This window comes from Arachis stenosperma, chromosome 8, assembly GCF_014773155.1.
Source record: "Arachis stenosperma cultivar V10309 chromosome 8, arast.V10309.gnm1.PFL2, whole genome shotgun sequence".
Lineage (NCBI taxonomy): Eukaryota > Viridiplantae > Streptophyta > Magnoliopsida > Fabales > Fabaceae > Arachis > Arachis stenosperma.
In genome coordinates this window covers 41,614,488-41,635,467 of record NC_080384.1, presented here as the reverse complement: position 1 = coordinate 41,635,467, position 20,980 = coordinate 41,614,488, and the positions used below count along the sequence as shown (strand labels likewise).

General features: G+C 36.7%; 2 protein-coding genes across 2 annotated transcripts; one reads left to right on the top strand and one right to left on the bottom strand.

The window, feature by feature from the left end:
* Positions 1-179: 179 nt before the first annotated feature.
* Positions 180-3,680, top strand: LOC130946548 (FT-interacting protein 1). The gene has a single exon (XM_057875323.1). The coding sequence runs from the start codon at positions 222-224 to the stop codon at positions 3,480-3,482; it is 3,261 nt and encodes a 1,086-aa protein (XP_057731306.1). The 5' UTR covers positions 180-221; the 3' UTR covers positions 3,483-3,680.
* Positions 3,681-15,017: 11,337 nt separating this feature from the next.
* On the bottom strand, positions 15,018-20,766 carry LOC130946731 (eyes absent homolog). The gene is made up of 7 exons (XM_057875572.1): positions 20,624-20,766; positions 19,100-19,254; positions 17,800-18,081; positions 17,534-17,707; positions 15,911-16,004; positions 15,634-15,828; positions 15,018-15,524 (listed from the first exon to the last, which is right to left on the bottom strand). Exons 3-7 carry the CDS (start codon positions 18,040-18,042, stop codon positions 15,265-15,267), a joined length of 966 nt encoding a protein of 321 aa, XP_057731555.1. The 5' UTR covers positions 18,043-18,081; positions 19,100-19,254; positions 20,624-20,766; the 3' UTR covers positions 15,018-15,264.
* Between the last annotated feature and the right edge of the window lie 214 nt (positions 20,767-20,980).

Below are 20,980 nucleotides of genomic sequence, written 5' to 3'. Positions count from 1 at the left end.
TCCTTGCTTAAAGCATACTGAGGTCTTTTCTCCACTGTGTAACAACAAAGTGAAACAACATTAAATGTGTCTACTTCTACTTCTTCTACTAATGTTGTTTTGCCTTAATAAGTAGAACTTCATTGCTTTCAGAATGGAATATTTTGGTTACTTGTTGCAGGTAGCAACTTGAGTTTGTTGCTTAACTGTGGCAGAGACACTGGGAAGAATTGAAAAAGGATATGAAGCTGGTTGTGGAGGTCATAGATGCTCATGATCTTATGCCAAAAGACGGCGAAGGATCAGCAAGTCCATTCGTCGAAGTAGACTTCGAAAACCAACTAAGCAGAACAAGAACTGTCCCAAAGAACCTCAACCCAACTTGGAACCACAAGCTGTTGTTCCAGTTTGATTCAACCAAACCTTACCATCACCAATCCATTGAAGTCTCCGTGTACCACGAGAGGCGACCGGTTCCTGGCCGGAGCTTCCTCGGTCGAGTGAGAATTCCTTGCTCCAATCTTGTCAAGGAAGGTGAGGAAGTTTATCAAACTTACCCTCTTGAAAAGAAGTGGTTTTTCTCTCCTGTGAAAGGTGAAATTGGCCTTAAAGTTTATATTGCATCACATTCCAAACCCAAAATCAGTCCTTCCATTTTGATTTCAGAACTTGAAAAACTCTCACCTCACACTCCTCTGCCTCAAGCACCACAATCCAACACTAAAAATCTTTCTCCTACTCATTTTCATAGTAGTCTTCCCTCAATAACTACAGAAGATACAGTCCTTACTGAAGAAACTTCAGAATCTGAACCCAAAGAAGTTACTACATCATTTGACACTTCAGAACAAGTCACCGAAGAATCAGGGATAGTAAACAAAGAAGCTGGAACAAATCTCGCTGCTCGAATTCAGTGTAGTGGCAGTGATACTGATCTAGCGCCAAAGCAAGAGAAGAGAGAACCTGTCCCTGAGAGAGCCCAACAGCTACACAGACACCAAGTTCACCAGCAACCAATGATTTCAATTAAGAGACGGCAGCGAGGCACGCCGGCCGCGGCCGCTATGCAATCTGTTAATTTTCCTCAACAAGTCCACCGCAGTAGCCATGACCATCCTAGTACTCTTGGCAACGTTCCTAGTAGTCTTGACCATCACGGCAGCCTGGATGATGAGGACTACAATGTGAAGGACACCAACTTGCAGCTGGGCGAGCGGTGGCCTAATGGTGGAAGAGGGTGGATGAGTGGCGGCGAAAGGTTCTCGAGCACCTATGACCTTGTTGAGCAGATGTTCTATCTTTATGTCCGAGTAGTGAAAGCCAAAGATCTTCCACCAGGCACTCTCACTTCAAGTTGTGATCCTTATGTGGAGGTGAAGCTTGGTAACTACAAAGGGAGAACAAAGCACATTGAGAAGAAATTGAACCCTGAGTGGAACCAAGTCTTCGCTTTCTCAAAAGACCGCATTCAATCTTCGATTCTTGAGGTCTTTGTGAAAGATAAAGACATGGTCGGAAGAGATGACTATCTTGGAAGGGTGATCTTTGACCTCAATGAGGTTCCAACCAGAGTTCCACCAGATAGTCCTTTGGCACCTCAGTGGTACAGACTCGAAGACCGGCGAGGAGATGGGAAGGTAAGGGGTGATATTATGCTTGCAGTGTGGATGGGAACTCAAGCAGATGAAGCTTTCTCAGATGCTTGGCATGCTGATGCTGCCTCTGTGTACGGCGAAGGCGTTTTCAACATTAGATCAAAGGTTTATGTGTCTCCAAAACTGTGGTATCTGAGAGTCAACGCTATTGAAGCTCAAGATGTGATACCTAGTGACCGAAATCGCCTACCGGAGCTTTTTGTCAAAGGACAGGTTGGCAACCAAGTTTTGAGGACAAGGATATGTCCAACTAGAACAACAACGCCGGTTTGGAATGAAGATTTGGTTTTCGTGGCGGCCGAACCATTTGAGGAGCAACTAACAATAACTGTGGAGGATCATTTGCACCCTACAAAAGATGAGGTACTTGGGAAGATAACCTTGCCAATGACCCTCTTCGAGAAGCGGCTAGATCACCGGCCGGTTCATTCCCGTTGGTTCAATCTGGAGAAGTATGGTTTCGGAATGCTAGAAGCTGATAGGAGGAAGGAATTGAAATTTTCAAGCAGGATTCACCTCAGAATTTGCCTTGAAGGTGGATACCATGTGATGGATGAGTCCACCATGTACATGAGTGATCAAAGACCAACTGCAAGGCAGCTGTGGAAGCAGCCGATTGGGATACTTGAAGTAGGCATCTTAGGAGCACAGGGGCTTCTCCCAATGAAGATGAAGGATAGCCGCGGCAGCACAGATGCCTATTGCGTCGCCAAGTACAGCCAGAAATGGGTCAGAACAAGAACAATTCTTGACACTTTCAGTCCAAAGTGGAACGAGCAATACACATGGGAAGTTTATGATCCTTGTACTGTCATAACTTTGGGGGTTTTCGATAACTGCCATCTAGGCAGCAATGCGGCGGCACGTGATTCCCGAATTGGAAAGGTCAGGATCAGGCTCTCAACATTGGAAGCTAACAGAATCTACACTCATTCTTATCCTCTCCTTGTTCTGCACCCGCATGGTATCAAGAAGATGGGTGAGCTTCAGCTAGCAGTGAGGTTCACCACACTCTCACTAGCTAACATTTTTCACATTTATGGCCAACCGTTGCTTCCAAAGATGCATTACTTGCATCCTTTCACTGTCAACCAAGTAGACAATTTACGCTACCAAGCTATGAACATTGTGGCGACGAGACTAGGAAGAGCTGAACCTCCTCTCAGGAAGGAGGTAGTTGAGTACATGTTGGATGTTGATTCTCATATGTGGAGCATGAGGAGAAGCAAGGCGAATTTCTTCCGAATCATGTCGCTTTTCTCCGGAATGATCACAATGGGTCAATGGTTCAATCAAGTTTGTCACTGGAAGAATCCCATCTCATCAGTCCTTGTTCACATCCTTTTCCTGATACTAATTTGGTATCCCGAATTGATGCTCCCAACGTTATTCCTATACATGTTCTTCATAGGCCTATGGAACTATAGGTTCCGGCCTAGGAACCCGCCTCACATGGACACTAAACTTTCCTGGGCGGAGGCCGTTCACCCGGACGAACTCGACGAGGAGTTCGATACATTCCCAACTTCAAGATCTCATGATGTTGTGAGGATGAGGTATGACAGGCTAAGAAGTGTTGCAGGTAGGATTCAAACAGTTGTTGGAGACATTGCTACACAAGGTGAGAGATTCCAGTCTCTGCTGAGTTGGAGGGACACAAGAGCAACTAGCCTCTTTATAGTGTTCAGCTTCTGTTCGGCGGTGGTTCTCTATGCAACGCCACCGAGAGTGGTGGCTCTGGTGACCGGCTTGTATTACCTTCGCCATCCGAGGTTTCGCAGCAAGCTTCCTTCGGTTCCAAGCAATTTCTTCAAGAGGCTACCAGCTCGAACAGATAGCATGCTTTGATAATTATTAGTTTTCAGTATGATGAGTTTTATGTATTTATTGTTTTTCTTTTCTGTATTTTTACTTCTTCATAGTTCATAGTATATGTTCTGTTTAAGTTCCATCATCTCGAGACACCAAAAGAAGTTCTATCATCTCAGAAAGTGCCTTTGCTCATATATAGCACCATGTAAAGATTGTACCTATATGGATTTACCATTTTCTTTTAATAATAATATACACGTAATTCTAACTTATATCATAATTTGTTAGTCTATAAACTAAGACAATAACGTAAATATTAAAAAAAGTTTAGGTAACTGTTCTGCACCGGGTAGTTTAAGCTCGGAATGCAAGATTGTTTGGCTCCAGGAATTCGACGATCTGCACAAAACATTTCGACGATCAAGTCAGTGGAATTACTCAGAAATAAAAGATGGAACCTTGCAATAGTGCTTTTTTTGTTATCAGCCTTTTTCCTCGTGCCCTTTACTTAGAAATTTCTCTCCGTTTTATAGATGGTTGGCCTCATAGTTTTTGTTAACAGTCTCATGAGTTTATTCTTGCCCCTGTTAAGGTGGTAGGGATAATTTAGTTTTGAAACAGTTGTTCCGAAATTGTTGCGCACGTATAAGCTCTATCCGAGATATGATTGTGTAACCGTTAAACCGAAGTTTTTTTCTGGTATAGTCTACAAGCCCCTCAAGCTTGGCTTGGCCTAACGTATAAGTAGGTTGAGCTTGCCATAGCCATGATATCCTTCGTTTGTTTGGATATTTGTATGTTGGATAGAGCATACGTGTAGCCCCCAAGATCAACATGTTTATTTTTTAAGAAATTATTTGGGCCTTCATTTTAGGCTTTTAGTGAGTGGTTTAGTTTCCTTGGCGGGAAAAAAACGTAGATTTAGTGGTAAGAAAAAAAGTTTATGCTTTTTCGGATTTTATAACCTCTCATTTAAGACCAACTTCTCGTTGGTATATTTGCTTTATTTAAGTCATCTTTTAAGGACTTTAAAGAAATGTATGTGAAGGTTTAAATCGGTGAGGAATATTATCCGTTTTTTCTAGACTCATTAATGAATGAGAGGTTTCCTATATTTTAGTCGTCAGAGCCAAAACAAGTTTTGGATTGTGAAAATAGGGTAATAGTAAGGATTATGTGATGGATTTTTTAGTCTCAGTAATGTCGTCATCAGGGTTGATGCTGATGTGAGAGTTGTTCATGAAGCGGGGAAGATTGGTGTTTCTCGGTATTTGCAAGTAAGTGATGTTTATTTGTTGACTTTAGTGGAGTAAAATTGTCATATGACCTTGTTCTGTTTTGGTATGTAGATGATAGGTAGTCGGTTACTATTTGTTCTTGTCTGGTAATTAGTGCCGATATATAACTCCTTTTAGTGCCGAGATATAACTCCTTCCTCCGTGTGTATGGAGTTTTCTGTCCTAAGAGCACGAGCTATACTTCGGTCGTCAAGGAACACCAGAGGAGGTTGGGACCTACAAAGAGACTCCAACGCTCAAGTTAGTAAGAGTATAAGATGAATATCAAATGACTCAGAATGAATAGTGTTGTGTACCTAAGATTGGGGGTGGGTGTATTTATAAAATTGTTGTGGTATGATTACTCTGATATTGTGGAGCTGTTATTTAGTGGGATAATTATGTGATAACTGCTCTAGTGAGTTTGTTTAGAAAGATTTGCGGAAAGATTCCTGTGCCATCTGGGTTGGCACGTAGTTATTTGATTGTATAGGATAATTTCGTTAGGAGAGCAAAACACGTACTCTCCACGTACTCCTGCATGTGTGTATTTAGTTTTAACCAGATTGATTCCGATTTATAGTTTTAGTTTTACTTGAGCCGAATTATAGCCAACGGACGGATCACTATTAATTGGTCGAACTTGGGAATTGGATGCCATTCTTGAGAGTGATAATGTTGCCGCTATAAAGAAGCTGAATGAATCTCTTAAGGAGAAAGCTGATCTAGGGACTAAGTTAAAAACTGAAGTAAAAAATTTGAAAGAGGGTTTGAAAAAGGAAAAGGATGAGGGTAAGGAACTTAAAGCCAAGCTAGAGGCGAGTGTTACTGAAGGGGATAAGTTGAAAGCGAGAATTTCGGAGTTAGAGGAGGAGGTTTTGAGCGCTTTCACTCAAAGTTTTGATCGTGCTACTCCTCGATAGGAGTGATTTTCCCTGATGTTGATGTTTCAAGGTTGGGTGTCATGAAAATCATAGCGAATGGTGAATTAGTCGATGATGACGCGTTGGTTGACCACCAAGAGGAGAGTGTAGGTGGTGGTGGCAAGGAATAATCTCGTCTTTGAATGACTTTTGATCTTTTTGCTTTATGATGTAAAACTGTATTTTGGGTATAGACTTTCATAGTAGCAATTTGTTTGTTTGTCTGGCCGAGTTTGAGACCATATGATATGATTGTTGGATTTATATTATCCTTTTGATGCTTTTTGCTTTGTTTGGAATTGTTGATAGATAGTCATCCAATGATAATAATCATGTTTGAATCTGAATGAGAAGTACATAATCGATATTGCGTGGAGACCTCATTAAAACTTCTCCTAAGAAAAATCCAATATGGGAAAAAACCTAAGAGTAGGAAAAAGAGTATCTCCCCTTCTCTATATCGTGCTTAAATAAAATAATGCTTAAGTGAAGATATGTTCCAAGTACCAAGTACATCAGTTTCTTGAAGTGTATGTAGTTTGTATGATCCTTTGCTTAGAACTTGTTTAATTTGGTAGGGTCCCTCCCATGTAGTAGCAAGTTTACCATATGCTGGTGGTTTTCTAGCTTCTTCTGTACGTCTGAGGACAAGATCTCCCTCATAGAATGTTTGGGGTCGGACTTTGTTGATATATTTCTTTTGTATTATTGACTGCATTTGCTCGTTGTCTAATTGCTGCTCTATCTTTGTCTTTCTCTGTTGAATCTAGCTCAAATCTTCTCGTGTCTTCATTCTCGGATTCGTTTCTGTGTTCGGCTTGTGTTGATGTTTGAGCGATTTCTATTGGTATCATCGCATCTGGACCATATACAAGTCGGAATGGTGTTTTACGTGTTGTAGTTTGGACAGAAGTATTGTAACTCTAAAGGATCTCTGGGATGAGTTCCGCCTATTGCCCCTTTGCGTTGCCGACCATTATCAGTAATAATAGCTTTAGGTAAACCAAAACGACATATAATATTTTTTCAAATGAATGATATAATTTTGTCAGCTCCGATCTTAGCTAGAGGTTGTGCTTCTATTCATTTTGAGAAATAATCAATTGCAACTAACAAAAATTTTACTTGGCTGGGGGCCCTAGGAAATGGTCCAAGAATGTCGAGCCCCCATTTGTAAAAAGGCCAACTTACCTCCGAGCTATGTAGGAGCTTGGCTAGGTGGTGTATGCATGATGAATGTTTTTTACAGATATCGCAACATTTGACTTTATTGAGACAGTCTTATTTCATAGTTGGCCAATAATATCATGCCTTTGCAATCTTGGATGCTAGACTCATTCCTCCAACGTGGTTTCCACATACTCCCTCATGAACTTCGGCCATCGCGAGATTGGATTCATCTTCTCCAAGAAATTGTAAAAGAGATTGTGAAAATCCACTTTTGAATAATTCATCTCCGATCATAGTGAATGAACTTGCCCTTTTCTTGAATAAGGTCGGGTTGGTGACCTCTTTAGGTATTTGTCATGTTGTGATGAATTTCTTATAAGGTTCTCTCCAGTTGGCAACCTGTGAAAGAGACAAAACTGCTTTGCTGCTAATGCTTGGTTCAGCAAGTGTGAGTTGAGAAAAAAATAGGTTCACTCATGTGTTTTCTGGTTGTTGCTAGTTTAGATAGAGCATCAGCTCGGGGTGTTTTGTTCTCTAGGTATGTGAGTTATATGAAAGGAAATGAATTGTGAAATAAGGTCATGTACTAATGTAAATTATTTGTCTAGTGATTGGTCACATACCTGGAAATTACTTATCACTTGTTGGACTACCAACAATGAGTTGCAAAACACCTGTAGGTGGGTAATATTCAAAGATTGTGCTAGCCGAAGGCCGACTACCAATGCTTCATATTCTGCCTGATTGTTGCTTGTTAGGAAAGAGAACTTGATTGATTGCTCAGTACATAGGTCGTGGTTGTTGGTTAGGAATACTCCTGCTCCTAATCCTTCTATGTTAGCAGCTCTGTCCACGTATAAATGCCATTCTTCGATGCGATTTGTTTGAGAGGTAAACTCGGCGACAAAGTCTGCCAAGTTTTGGGCTTTCAGCGTCGTCCAAGGTTCATACCTTATGTCAAATTCGGAGAGCTCTACGGACCGTTTGATGAGTCTTCCGGATACCTCAGGTCTGGTTAAGATCTGCCTGAGGGGTTGGTTGGTTTTGATAATAATTGTGTTGTTGTGAAAATAGTGCCTTAGTCTTCTGGCCGTAATGACTAATGCAAATGCCAGCTTTTCCATGCTTGAATATCTGAGCTCGTCCTGTTGTAGTAACTTGTTGAGAAAATAGACTGGCTCTTCTTTTTTGTTTACCTCTGTTATCAGGACAGAACTAATGGCACTATTAGATACTAACAAATAGATTTTTAATGGCATACATGGGGTCAGTTTTTGTAAGATCGGTGGAGTCGATAACATTTTTTTGAGAGTTTGAAATTCCGCTTCACATTCCTCATTCCAGTTGAAGGTATGCTGCTTTTTTAGTAGCTTGAAAAAATGTCGAGAACGGATATAGCTGGTAAGAACTTGGCAAGTGCCGCTAATCGTCCTGTAAGTTGTTGCACTTCCTTAATTGTTCTCGGGTTGTACATGTCTATAATAGCTCGGCATTTTTCTGGGTTTGCCTCAATTCCTCTAGAAGTCAGCATGAAACCCAGGAACTTCCCTCCTTGGACCCCGAAAGCACATTTTTTAGGGTTGAGTCTTATATTGTGGTGGCTGATGTGTGAGCATCTTATACCTTTTTTTTAGTTATTTTTATATTGTTTTGAGTTAGATTTTATTTAATTTTACTTGATTTTAGTGAAAAAATCACCTTTGGATTCTACTTTGAGATTTCTTGTATTTTTATGATTTTAGGTGAATTTCGGAGCAGTTTGGAGAAGCCTAAAGTAAGAGACGAAAATGCTGGCAGCACCCTCCCTGGACGCCGAACGCTCATCTGGCGTTTGGCGCCAGCAGGGGGCACAGGCCAACAACGTTAGACTTCCCCCTTTGGCGTTTAATGCCATTCCTGAAGTTGAATGCCAGCAGCAGCCCGTTCACACCTCTTTGGGCCTCCAAGAGTCCAAGTGGATCTAGCACTTAATAATTTTATTTTCTTTTTGTAATTTTTATTTACTAAAAAATATCTTTCTATGACTAGCATTTATTATTTAGGTTATTATTTAAAGGAAAGGATTAGGGTTCGAACATAATCTTCTTCCTTCCGTACTTTTTCAGAACCCTGTTTTCTCTATAAGTTATGAGCAACTAAACCTCCTGGTTAAGGTTAGGAGTTCTATTTATTTCTATGGATTAAGATTATTACTCTTCTATTTTAATTTATATTTGATTCAATTCTAAGGTGTTGTTTTCGTTCTTAATCTTATGAACTAGGTGAAAACAAGAGTATGACCCTTTTCTACATGAGTTTTTTTTATTCTCGAGAGAGTTATCTCGCTTGAACTACAGCTTGAAAATACTCCTCCTAAATTTCTAATTACATGAACTAATTGGGATATGTGAAATATAATCTTGTTAGCTTTGGGTAATTAGGATTTTTATGGCGTTAAACTAGTTTTATGAACTTTACCCTCTGATCTGAATTGAGTGACCATGAGAGTGGCGGTTGATGAGGATTAGAGGAGATTAAATCACTAAGAGATTAGGGTTTAATCACTTATGGTTTGTCATAGAATGAATCATTCATTGTTAAAATAGTTGGTAAGACATTTTAATCCGGAAAAGTAAACATCTTCAAGACCTTAACTATTTTCTCACATTGTTTTCGCACCGAACTATTTATTGCTTTCTTTATTTCTCTTGTTATTATTTTATGCGTTTTACACCAACAAACAACCTTTACTGTGTGCCTGACTAAGTCCAACAGGACAACTATTGCTTGCTTAGTCTGACAATCCATGTGGGATCAACCCTCACTCACCTAAGGTATTACTTGGATGACCTGGTGCACTTGCCGGTTAAATTGTGCGAGTTCTAATTTCACGCACCAGTGGCGTAATTGGGCAAATACTTCTTCAAATTCGGTACTATGTTAATTTCCATGGGTTGTTTTTATCACCATATCATCGACATAAACTTCGATATTTCGTCCTATCTAGTTGGCGAATACCTTATCGATTAGGCGTTGATAAGTAGCCCCTGCATTCTTTAATCCAAAAGGCATAATTTTATAACAATAGTTTCCATATTCAGTTATAAAAGCAATTTTATCCTGGTCGTTTGGGTGCATCAGGATCTGGTTATAGCCAGAATATGCATCCATGAAACTTAAAAAATCATAACCTAATGCATTATCTACCAATTTGTCTATACAGGGAGGGGATAGGCATCCTTAGGGCATGCCTTATTTAAGTTTGTGAAATCTACATACATTTCATTTGCCTGAAGTTTTTTTTACCATAACGACATTTGATAGCGATGTAGTGAATCGGAGTTCCCGGATGAAGCCTGCCGCCAGGAGCTTTTGGGTTTCTTCTAGTGAGGCCCTTTTTCTTATCGTCTCCCAATTATCATTTCTTCTGAGCTATAGGTCGGACGACTGGGTTGATTTATAATTTGTGACATATGAAGTTCGGGTCAATGCTAGGCATGTCCGTAGGGGTTGATACAAAAAGGTCGATATTGTCTTGGATGATGTTGACGATCTGTGCCTTGTTTTCTGCAGGGAGAAATGACCCTATATAAGTACATTTTTGTTGATCATTGTTAAATATTACCTTTCCAGTTCATCGGCTAGTGTTGGTCTCTCTCAGACATCTTCTCTAGGGTCAAGCTTAGCTAGCTTGGGCATATCAGTGATGTTGTATATAGGTTGATCGCTTCTTGATTTTGGCATTTATGGAATCTTGAGACTTGCATTGTATCAGGATCGGGCTTCTTTTTTGTCGGAGTGAATAGCTGCTACCTGGTTATTCTGCACATGAAACTTAACACACAAATAAACAATTGATACAATAGCACCAAATAAATTTAAAGAAGGTCTACCCAAGATTATGTTGTATGGGCTGACATCGACTATTAGGAATTGAACATCCTTTGTTTTTTATAATGGTGGTTTACCTAGTGTTGTTCTGATCCAGGTGTAGCCGATCACAGGTACCCTCTCCCCTAAGAATCCTATCAGTTCTCCGGGAGATGGTTGTATTAACTTTTCACTCAACTTCATTTTTTTGAAGGTAGAAAAGAATAATACGTCGGCGCTACTACCCGAATCAAGGAGAACTTTTCTTACCAACAAGTCCCCAGCCTGGATGGAAATCACGATTGGGTCGTTTAGATTAGCCGAAGTTGCTTGATAATCTGAATGTTCAAAAGAGATGGTAGATGTTGCTGACTTTGGTGCCACCTCAGATGGGGTTCCTTCGACCACCAACATTGCTCGGTATGTTCTTTTTCTTGCCGAACTTGATAATCCTCCACCTGAGAATCCTCCTGAAATATAATTTATTATTCCTCTTGTTTGAGGTGGGGAATCAGTTTTCTCCTATATGCTCACGGGAGTTGTTGCTTGTTCTCGAACGTCCTTGTTGTATACGTCTGTCTACGTATTTATCCAATAAACCTCGTCTTGCCAACCTTTCTAAGAGATCTTTAACGACATGGGTGGCAAAGCGGGTCGGCCCGCTCCAACCTGCCCCGCCTAGGCCCGCCTCATAAACGGGGTGGACCGGCCCGCCCCGCCAACTAAAATGGGTTCAAAATGCTAGTCCGCCCCGCTTTATGGCGGATTGGCGGGTTGGCGGGCTAGCCCGCTTGACTCTTTTTTTTTTGAAAAATAAAATTGATTACAATTAACCAAAAAATAATAATTAAAAAATAAAATACAAATAAAAAATAGTCAAACTATAATATAATTTTTTTACTATTTTTTTTTGAATTTTTAACTACAATAAAATTGTTCAAAATAATATTTGTCAATAAAATCATCTTTATTTTAAAAAATAAGTCACATAATTTGAACATATATACGAAATTGTAAAATAAAATAAATAAAGTTAATAACTAAAAGAAGAATAAAAACAAAATGAAAAAAAATGTTTAAAAATTTTATAATTATTAATTTTATAATAGTAACCACTCTTTTATTTAATAAAAAAAAACAAAAATAAAAAGCTTCGGCCCGGCGGATCGGCCCACCCCGCCCCGCCAAAACTTGCCAATTTGGCGGTGCGGGTTTGGCGGGTTTTTTTAATTTGGCGGACTCCAAATCCTAGCCCAACCCGCCTTTTTAGCGGGTTTAGCGAATCGGCCCGGCGGGTTCGACCCGTTTTGCCACCCCTATTTAACAATAACACATTCGTCTGAACTTCTGATGAAAAGCACAATGTTCGGATTTATACACATATTTCTGGCCTTGGTACGCTCCAGCCTTGGTTGGTGGTTTGATGATCTTCGCATTAAGTACCTCCTTGACAATGTCTTCTCTTTTAGTTATAAATTGGGTGTAGGCATCAAACTTTGTGGTTAACTTGAAAGGCTTTTTATGGTCCTTGTTGTTTTGAGTTCGGGGTGCTTTTCTTCCTCCTGACGAGGTTGTTGTCTTTCTGTCCACCGAGCTTCACGAAGCTCTTCAATCTTCATCTGGCCCGAGGATTTTTCTTGGAATTCTGCTAATGTGTTCGGCTTATTCACGGTTATGGTCTCCTGGAACTTTCCTAGACGAAGGCCGCTTTTGAATGCGTGTAAATGTATCCCGAGACTGAGGTCTGCGATCTCCATAGATGCTTTGGCAAACTAGGTCATGTAGTCCTTTAGGATCTCATGCTGTCCTTGTTTGATAGTGCTAAGATAATGTGACTCGTGCACATATATTTTCGAGGCAGCAAAGTAGTTGATGAAAGATTGTGTTAACTCCTCAAAGATGAAATTGAACATGCAAGTAATTTAGAAAACCAAAGTAATGTAGCACCATCTAAAAAAGTTGAAAAATATCTACAAAGTATAGGATCAGAAGCACTGTTAAAGAACATCATTGATTGGAATTTAGTAATGTGGATGCAAGGGGAACCCCTCGTAAGACTTCAAAGTAGTAGGTAGTACAAAATTCTTTGACATCTGAAATTTTACGATGTCTTCCAAAAAAGGCTTTGAGATTGTTAGTTTTTCTTTTGGAGGGGTGACCTCCTAAGAGTCTGCATCCTGAGATCGTACATCATTCGAGAGTGTATTCTTGGGATCTCCAGCACCGCCCTTGCCATTTTTGGCCAACAAATTTGCCGTTTTCTTGACTTTGACTTGAAGTGCGGCGTTCATGACTACTAGTTCATCATGAGTAGGGGGTGTTGGTTGAGGTGTGGCGTCGTCGGCCATAATCCTACAAAACAGTCGAAATAAATGTGGGGTTATTTAATAATGTCGACCCACGGTGGGCGCCAAATCTTCTGCACCAGGTGATGACTCAGCCGACATGTAGTTTATAACAAAATGCTAAACAAAAAATATTTAAAATTATTGAAAAAGAATATCTAAAACTTAAAAAAAATAATATTATCAAAAAGAATATTCTAAACCTAATAAAATAAAATATTCAAAATCATAGAAAAAAATATATGAAACTTCTACATTTTAAACATCTGAAATTGAGACGTATTATTTGTTTTTATTTATTTTTTAATATACATCCCCAGAAAAAAAAATTTAAACCTTTTAAAATTTAAACATTCAAAATCTAGGTATAAAAATAATTCAAAATGATTTAAATATCTGAAATCCAAGTATAAAAAATATCCAAAATAATGTCTTTTTTATAGTTTGCTTTTATTTCTTTTTTTTTATTGTACATTCCAAAAAAAATTTGAAATTGATATGTTCTTTTTTTTTTACCATAATTAAAAAAGATTTTATTTAGATTTTAAATTTTTTTGTTAGATTTTAGTAGTTTTTTAAAAATAATTTTAAATATTTTTTATGTTTTAGATAATTTTTTGTGTTAGATTTTGGATATTTATTTTACAATGATTTTAAATTTATTTTATTTTATTTTAGATTTTTTTTGTTATATTTTAGAATTTTTTTTTAATTTATAGTTTAACTAATAGTTGATTGTTGTTGTTGGCTAATATCTAATTGCTTACTAGCGTTATTATAAGTAAACAACTCTTAATCAGCCAAATTTTTTGAAATAAAATAATAAAACTAACATTATCCAAAGTAAAATAAATATTGTCCAAAATATATAATTAAACATCTATAAATTTAGAAGATAATCAATCAAACATAAAACATAATCCAAAACACTAAATTAGAACATCTTCAAAAAATTCTGTGTCCGGCGGAGAAGCCCGTCCCCACCCCGCCAAAGTCCATAGTTTAAGCGGTGCGGGTTAGGTGAACTTTTGATGTGTGGTGGTCTCAATTTTTCAGTCCGACTCACCTTTTTGGCGGATTACGCAGACCGATTCGACAGATTTAAGCATGTTTGTCACCCCTAGATAATAGCCATCAAAATTAGTCACTAATATATTGATGTATAAATATATATATTGATTAACTTATTTTTAATATAGATTTTGTATTTAAACATGTGAATTTTTTTTTTTTTTTGCTATTTTATCTTTTTCCTGAATTTATTATGTTTTCATCTTAAACATTATGTATATTTACTCTTTCTATCTTTGTTTTCACTATTTTTCTTTTATATGCATTGTAAATACTTTTTAAAATTATCCTTACACTTTGTAAATACTTTTCTTTATATATATACATCTATTAATCCTAATTTAATCCCTCTTCTTTTTTCTTTCTTGCAACAGCCACATCCACACTTTCACACACATATTTTCTTTTAAATTGTTATTTTTCCTAATGAATATAGTATGGATTTGTGTTGGATTTTATATTATGCAATTATATTAAATTATGTTAAATTGAAACTTAATCGAAGTTAAAACTTGGTTGAAATGTTAAAAATTAAAATAATACTTTAGCCTTTTATTATTTATTTCGTAACTTTTTCCACTAATTGTTATTTAGCAAATACACACGGGCTACCCAATTAATTTCTTGTTTCATACATTTTATCTTTACTTTTTATAAGCCACTTGTTTTCTTTGTCTAAACATCCAAAATTAAAAAAAATAAAAAAAAATAAAAACAAAAAAAGTCAAACAAATCGACTCATCTAACTCGTTAACTCCAGCGAATCAAGTTACATTAGCATTTTCTTGAGCCGTTTAAAATACGAGTGAACTTCTTTTCTAATTTTGACTGGTTGCTAGTGATGAGTTAGCTCGAAGTTGCCCGCCTACCCCCCGTTTGACACCTCTTTACTTTTTATAATAAGCCACTTGTTTCTCCGTCGAAACATCCAAGACCTAAAATCAACTACTGCTAATTATAAATTTGAAGCATGTTACATACATGATAAGTGGTGGATCATCTACATTCCATCAACTTAAACATCTATACATCTTAAGCTATGATATTGCATTGCAAGAGGAAATAGTTAAATCTAATCTCTTCTAAAGACTAATTACCACCAAAGTTGTGACAGCCATATGAAGGCAACAATTCATACATTTGGCAACACTGGAAATCTTTTGTAGAGAAATTCCAGAGAAGGCTAGGTAGCATCATTCTCATCATCTGGGCTTCCGTATACCACTGCAAAATAGTGGCCAACTGTTGTCAATGAGAGACCAGGGAACCTATGAAGTTTGTCTGGCCGCAGGTCCATCCTAATAAATGGCCATCTCATGATTTCCGCAGCTTGACATTCTTCCCATCCATCTCCAATTACACAAAAGCGGACATTCGGATGGTTGAAACGCTCCTTGATCCATCGGAAACATTGAGTTTTTCCCACTACACAAGAGCTATAAACTGAAACAAAATAATCATGAAATTTATTAACAATGGCAAGCTACACTAACGAACTATAAAAAGATATTGATATTTGTCATAAGTTTATTAAGAGAAGACAACAACTTACCATTTCCATGTGGTATTAAACCATCGAGACGAAAGAGCAAGCATTTGACAAGAGAGGGTATTAACCCTCCTGACGTCACCAAAACATTTACATGCTGATGGTTTGCATTGGCTGTGTTAGATACTACACTTGAAAAAGCAATGGAAGAAACCAAATCTTTGTTTTGGCCTGAACACTCCTCCAAAAAGGTCCGTGCTATAAAAAAGTAAAACATTAAACATGAAAGATATAAATGAAACAGATCGTGCAATAGAATTCATATCATTGGAAAACATACCTGAAGACAGCCATCTGTCAGTATATTCATCAGTTTTATCATACAATTCATCCCAAAATTTCTTCGCCTCGTGATCTAAAATATTATGCAAACCCTAAAACAAGTGGCAAGGTTATTTAAATGTATCCTTAGATCACCTTAATGATGGGAAGCAAAGGCCAAGTAAAACTACAACTTATTTGGTTACTTACACCCTAACTATTGAGCTCTAGTTCTTTTCTCAGTTCATCTAGTGAATCATGTTTCAATCATTAAAAAGAAAGTTACCATTTCGCACTAAAAAGCAAGGTTCATAAGAGAGAAGAATCAGGTGGTGTTTGTTGAAGTATCAATGGGAAAAAGGAGAGAGAAATGAAGTGGGATGAGCTCTTGTTAGAGGATGTGAGCATTGAGAAAATGATTTTGTTAGAGGAGAGAGAGGATAGTTACTATAAGAAAAAAGAGGAGAGTGAATTCAATATCTATTAACCTCAGCAAGACATACTGATACATCAGATTCTAAAAGGAATATTGGGAAGTAATGGATACATGATATATCACATAATATTGTATAAAGTCCAAAACCATTAGATAAATAAGCAATACTGACTACTAAGGTTAAAAAGTTAGTTTAGTACAAACTTCCAGCATATTCATCACTTTAATAATGCTCTGGAAACTATGTTATGTAACGTCTATTTTAACCTGAGTGTACTAGCGGGCTCATCTCCTAAGGTTGAAAAATGTTTTTAACCATCTACCATTTCTGCAACTCATTCTCCGTTTTTTCAAAAATAACTAAAAATTTGATAACAATCATTTTAAAAAGTAACTAAAATTTTTTTCTCATTACTTAAATTTAAAATAAAAAATATTTATCATACTATAAAAATATTAATGAGTATATAAAAACTATTAATGAGTACTATAAAGAAAACTATTTTATTGTACTCATTAACTTTTTTATATTGTAATGAACATTTTTTTATTTACATTTAATTAATCTGTACATTGTCAAAACAAAATTGTTTATTAAAAAAAAAGCTATTTTATAAGATTATTGTCATCAAATTTTTAGTTACTTTTGAAAAATGGAGAATGAGTTACAGAAATGGTAAATCATTGGAGGGTGAGGCATATTAATCATCCAATACTCTGCTAAATCATTGCAGGGTAGAACTCTGATTCCCCTCTCTCTTCCCAATTAATGCGTTGCGGCCTAACACGAATTACCTACATACTAAGTGTCCTATTAATTCGTTGCAGGCTAAAACGAACTACATGTAAATTTTGAATTTGTGTTAGGGTGCAACAAATTATATAGAATTAAAAGAAGACATTTGTGTGTGCAAATTCTAATTAGGACATTTGTGAAATATATGATGGCAAACATTTTATATATGTAAATTACCTTATTTTAAAGCGAGGGCTATATAATATTAGAAAAAAAATTGTCATGTCCTCGATGTCAAACCATTCCTTCATGAAAGAACTATGTAAATAGATAAATACTAAATACACTACAAAATGTATACCAGTTTCAGAAATCTTCCCTAAATACACAATAATGCAGTGACAAGTAAAATTTAACATCATAAAGTTTGTAATTAGTAATACCCAGAAATAATGCTTCAGAGGTTTTACCTGTAAGTACTTTTGTGCTATGACTCGATGTCTATAGGCAAGTTTTCTTTTGTTGGCATCATCATCCGGAGGACCTAACTCATCATGGTTAAAATCATAATTAGATAGGTCCCTCCCATCATCATACCGGACCAGAGCATCAAGAAATGGAGTATGGTAATTTAAATTTTCTATCTGCAATACAGGAACCCCAATATCAAATTTACCAACATTCAAAAATTACAACAAGCTACCATGGAGATTTAGACGTAAAAGCCAAACTTTACTTGTTCATAGAAGAAATAGTCATCACACAATTGTAGAATGAGATTTTCCCACATCTTCCCAATTTCCACGCCCTTCTGCACATCCTTGAGACCGTTGAAACCCTCGGCATATGATGATTTCAGCAAGGAGTTGAGCAGTATAAGGGTCTCATCCATGTCCCAAATGTAGACATCCATCTTGGGAGGAATGCTGCTGGAAAACCCTTGTGTTTCATGCTTAGGCATTCCAGCCTCGGAAGACATTCCGGTGTGTGCAATAGGAACTTTTGAAGAAATCTTGACCTTTATCAAAGCAAACCAAATTAGCATCAACAAACAAAGAAACAGAACATCTATTAGGCTGCGCTTGGTTCTGAAAACAGGACAAGACAAAACACAAAGGATAGAGACACAAAAATTAGTGTTCTTGTATTTTCTTTGATGATAAACATGAACAAATTATGAAAATCTAATTTACTCTTGTTTCTTTTTCATACAAAAAATTTGGGGAGAAAAATATAATTATGAAAATTTGATAAGAAGGATGAAAGAAAAAATGAAAAATAAGTTGTGTCTCTTATTAGTGTCTTTGTGTCCTTCCTAACATACAATAATTCAGTGTCTCTAGACACAGTCAAACATGATTTTGTGTCTATGTGTCTCTGTCTTAGTGTTCCGTTCCTATAAACAAATGCAGCCTTATTGTCAGTGGAGTCCCATTTAAGAAAAACAAGAATTGAAGGCACATAACTATTAGAATTTCGAGCAAACGTAATAGAGGCATAATCTTGGTTGACACTCACCCAGTCAATGAACAAACATAAGCAACCACAATTTGAAATGAATGTCATGATGGTTCAATTTTCATCTTTTGGGAGGGAAAAAAAGAAAAGAAAAAGAAGAAATCAGTGAATCACTTAACAGCATGGGGAAACACTTCAATGATGAATTAAGAATCTTTTAGTAGTAGGATGAATATTTTAAATTAACTATAATTATTACATCTCAAAATAAACAATAAAAAAGAACTGTGATGACAAAAATAGATGCACGATTCAAACAAATGTGAAAACTGCCAAAACAAACGGAAAAAAACAGGTAACATCAAATTAGAAAAAATCAATGTATGATGGAAATAGTTGTTGATCCAACTTAGGGTCGTCACTGCTGCATTGGGGACCATTTTCCACCTAAATTAGGGATTTATTTTAAATAGTTCATATAATAAATAAATCAGAAGATACCATTCAAACTACAAAATCAACATATCGCTATTAAATTGATAAATATGTGTCCAATTTGCAAGGAAGCTATAACATACCAATAGTTAATGGAGTGTTGCTAGAGATTATACGCAGCAGAATTATCAATACCAACAAATACAAGTATATGCCCCCACGAATAAAAATGGGGTTCACTGAATAACTAAATGCTTCTAGTTAACCAAGGGACCTTAACGCCAACCTGCACATGTACCTGAAACACGTGGAGATAAAGAGTGAGTCAGTCCGACACAACGAGAGACAATATATCTATAACTAGAAGAGGGACAAGCATGGGAACAAGATGTTCATCCTCAAACATGGTTGTAGTGAAAATGTCTCCATTCTATTTATAATTTAAATCCACGATATCTACAGATAGAAAACCTTATAAGCAGAACATACCTTGAGCCAATTCATATTAAACTGACAATCATTGACAATTTGACATAAAATCAAAACATAATAACTGAAATATGTACAGATAGGAAATCACGAAATTCTTAAATAATGCTTAACAATGATAATTCTAGTCTACTGAAGGATATGGCTGCCAAATCCAATAAACCAGAATCAGAAAAGGTAGATCTCAAATCCAGAATCAAAATACAAACCAAATCACATTCAGGCAGCCCTATAACCCATCCCTATAGTGATCATAACAGATCCAAAAGAAGCAGAGCTAGCAACACCAGAGCAGGCTGGGATCGAACTGATGTCCAAGAAGTTTAATGTCTACTGTCGCTAGATACAGTTACCATCAAAGACTTTTTCCACAAACCAATGCTCTAAATTATAAAAAACAAAAACAAAAACTTGAATTCAATACTTTTAAACTTCCAACTCCAAAAAAATAAAAGATCCATGTCCCACACCGAATTTCATACTTATATAAAAGCCTCTGAATTTTCTCATTAATATCTCAGAACTTCCAAATTCAGAAAAGACAAAAACTTAAAATTCATATCTAATGCAGTTTTAAGTCCAAACTCATAAATCCTTTTGGTAAAGATGAAAGAAACCTAAACCATGTGCTTTTCATAAAACAATACTTTCCAAGATTGCTTGCCCCTCATACAACATAAATTGTTTCCTTGCTGTTTGAAAATACAAGAAAGGCAGCCAGACCATGGATTAACTAAACAATAGTCAGATTATAGTTCTGAATATTAACTAAACAACAATAAAGCCCACGAGTTACATGGATTAACTTCCAGAGTATAAATAAAGTTAACCTAATTTGCTCATCATCCCGCTTTAATCCCCAAAACGAAATTCAGCATTCACAATACCTCTAATTCTCTTATTTGATTCACAGCCTAGCAGTATTAGTTGTTCCTCTATTCACACACGACTGATTTTTTTCAAAACAAAATGATGAAATTCATGGTAACAGAGCAAGGGAAGACAAAAGTTGAGAAGTTGAGATAATAATAGAGAAAATCCCAAATGAGAATTTACTGAAAATGAGAAAGGCGAGTCAATGCAAACGATCACATGTCTCACAAGAAAAAGCTGAACAAGAAAGCATAATCAACAAGAACCAAGCCAACAAAAGAAGCAAAAGGGGGCTGAGAACTCACCGAGCGGGTTTAGAAGGGGCAGAAGCCAAGGGAAGCGAGAGTGAGTTGATGGAAGTGAGGGAGAGAAACGTGAGAGTTTGGTCCTGCCTTTTCACGGGACGATCAGATTGGTAACTGATCCCGTCAGACCCAGTTCTAAATTGTTGTTGGTTAGTGGTAAAATTATGTTTTAATTGTTTTTAAATTTGTATCTTTATTATTTATGAATTTTATTATTTTAATTTAAAGATAATTAATGATATAAATTAATTTAATTTTTTTAAGTGATTCAATAATTTTAAAGAAGCTAGATTCGGACAAAAATATCAGTGTTAGTAAATTTGTAAGGTTTAAAATGTATTTTTATTTATCAAGATT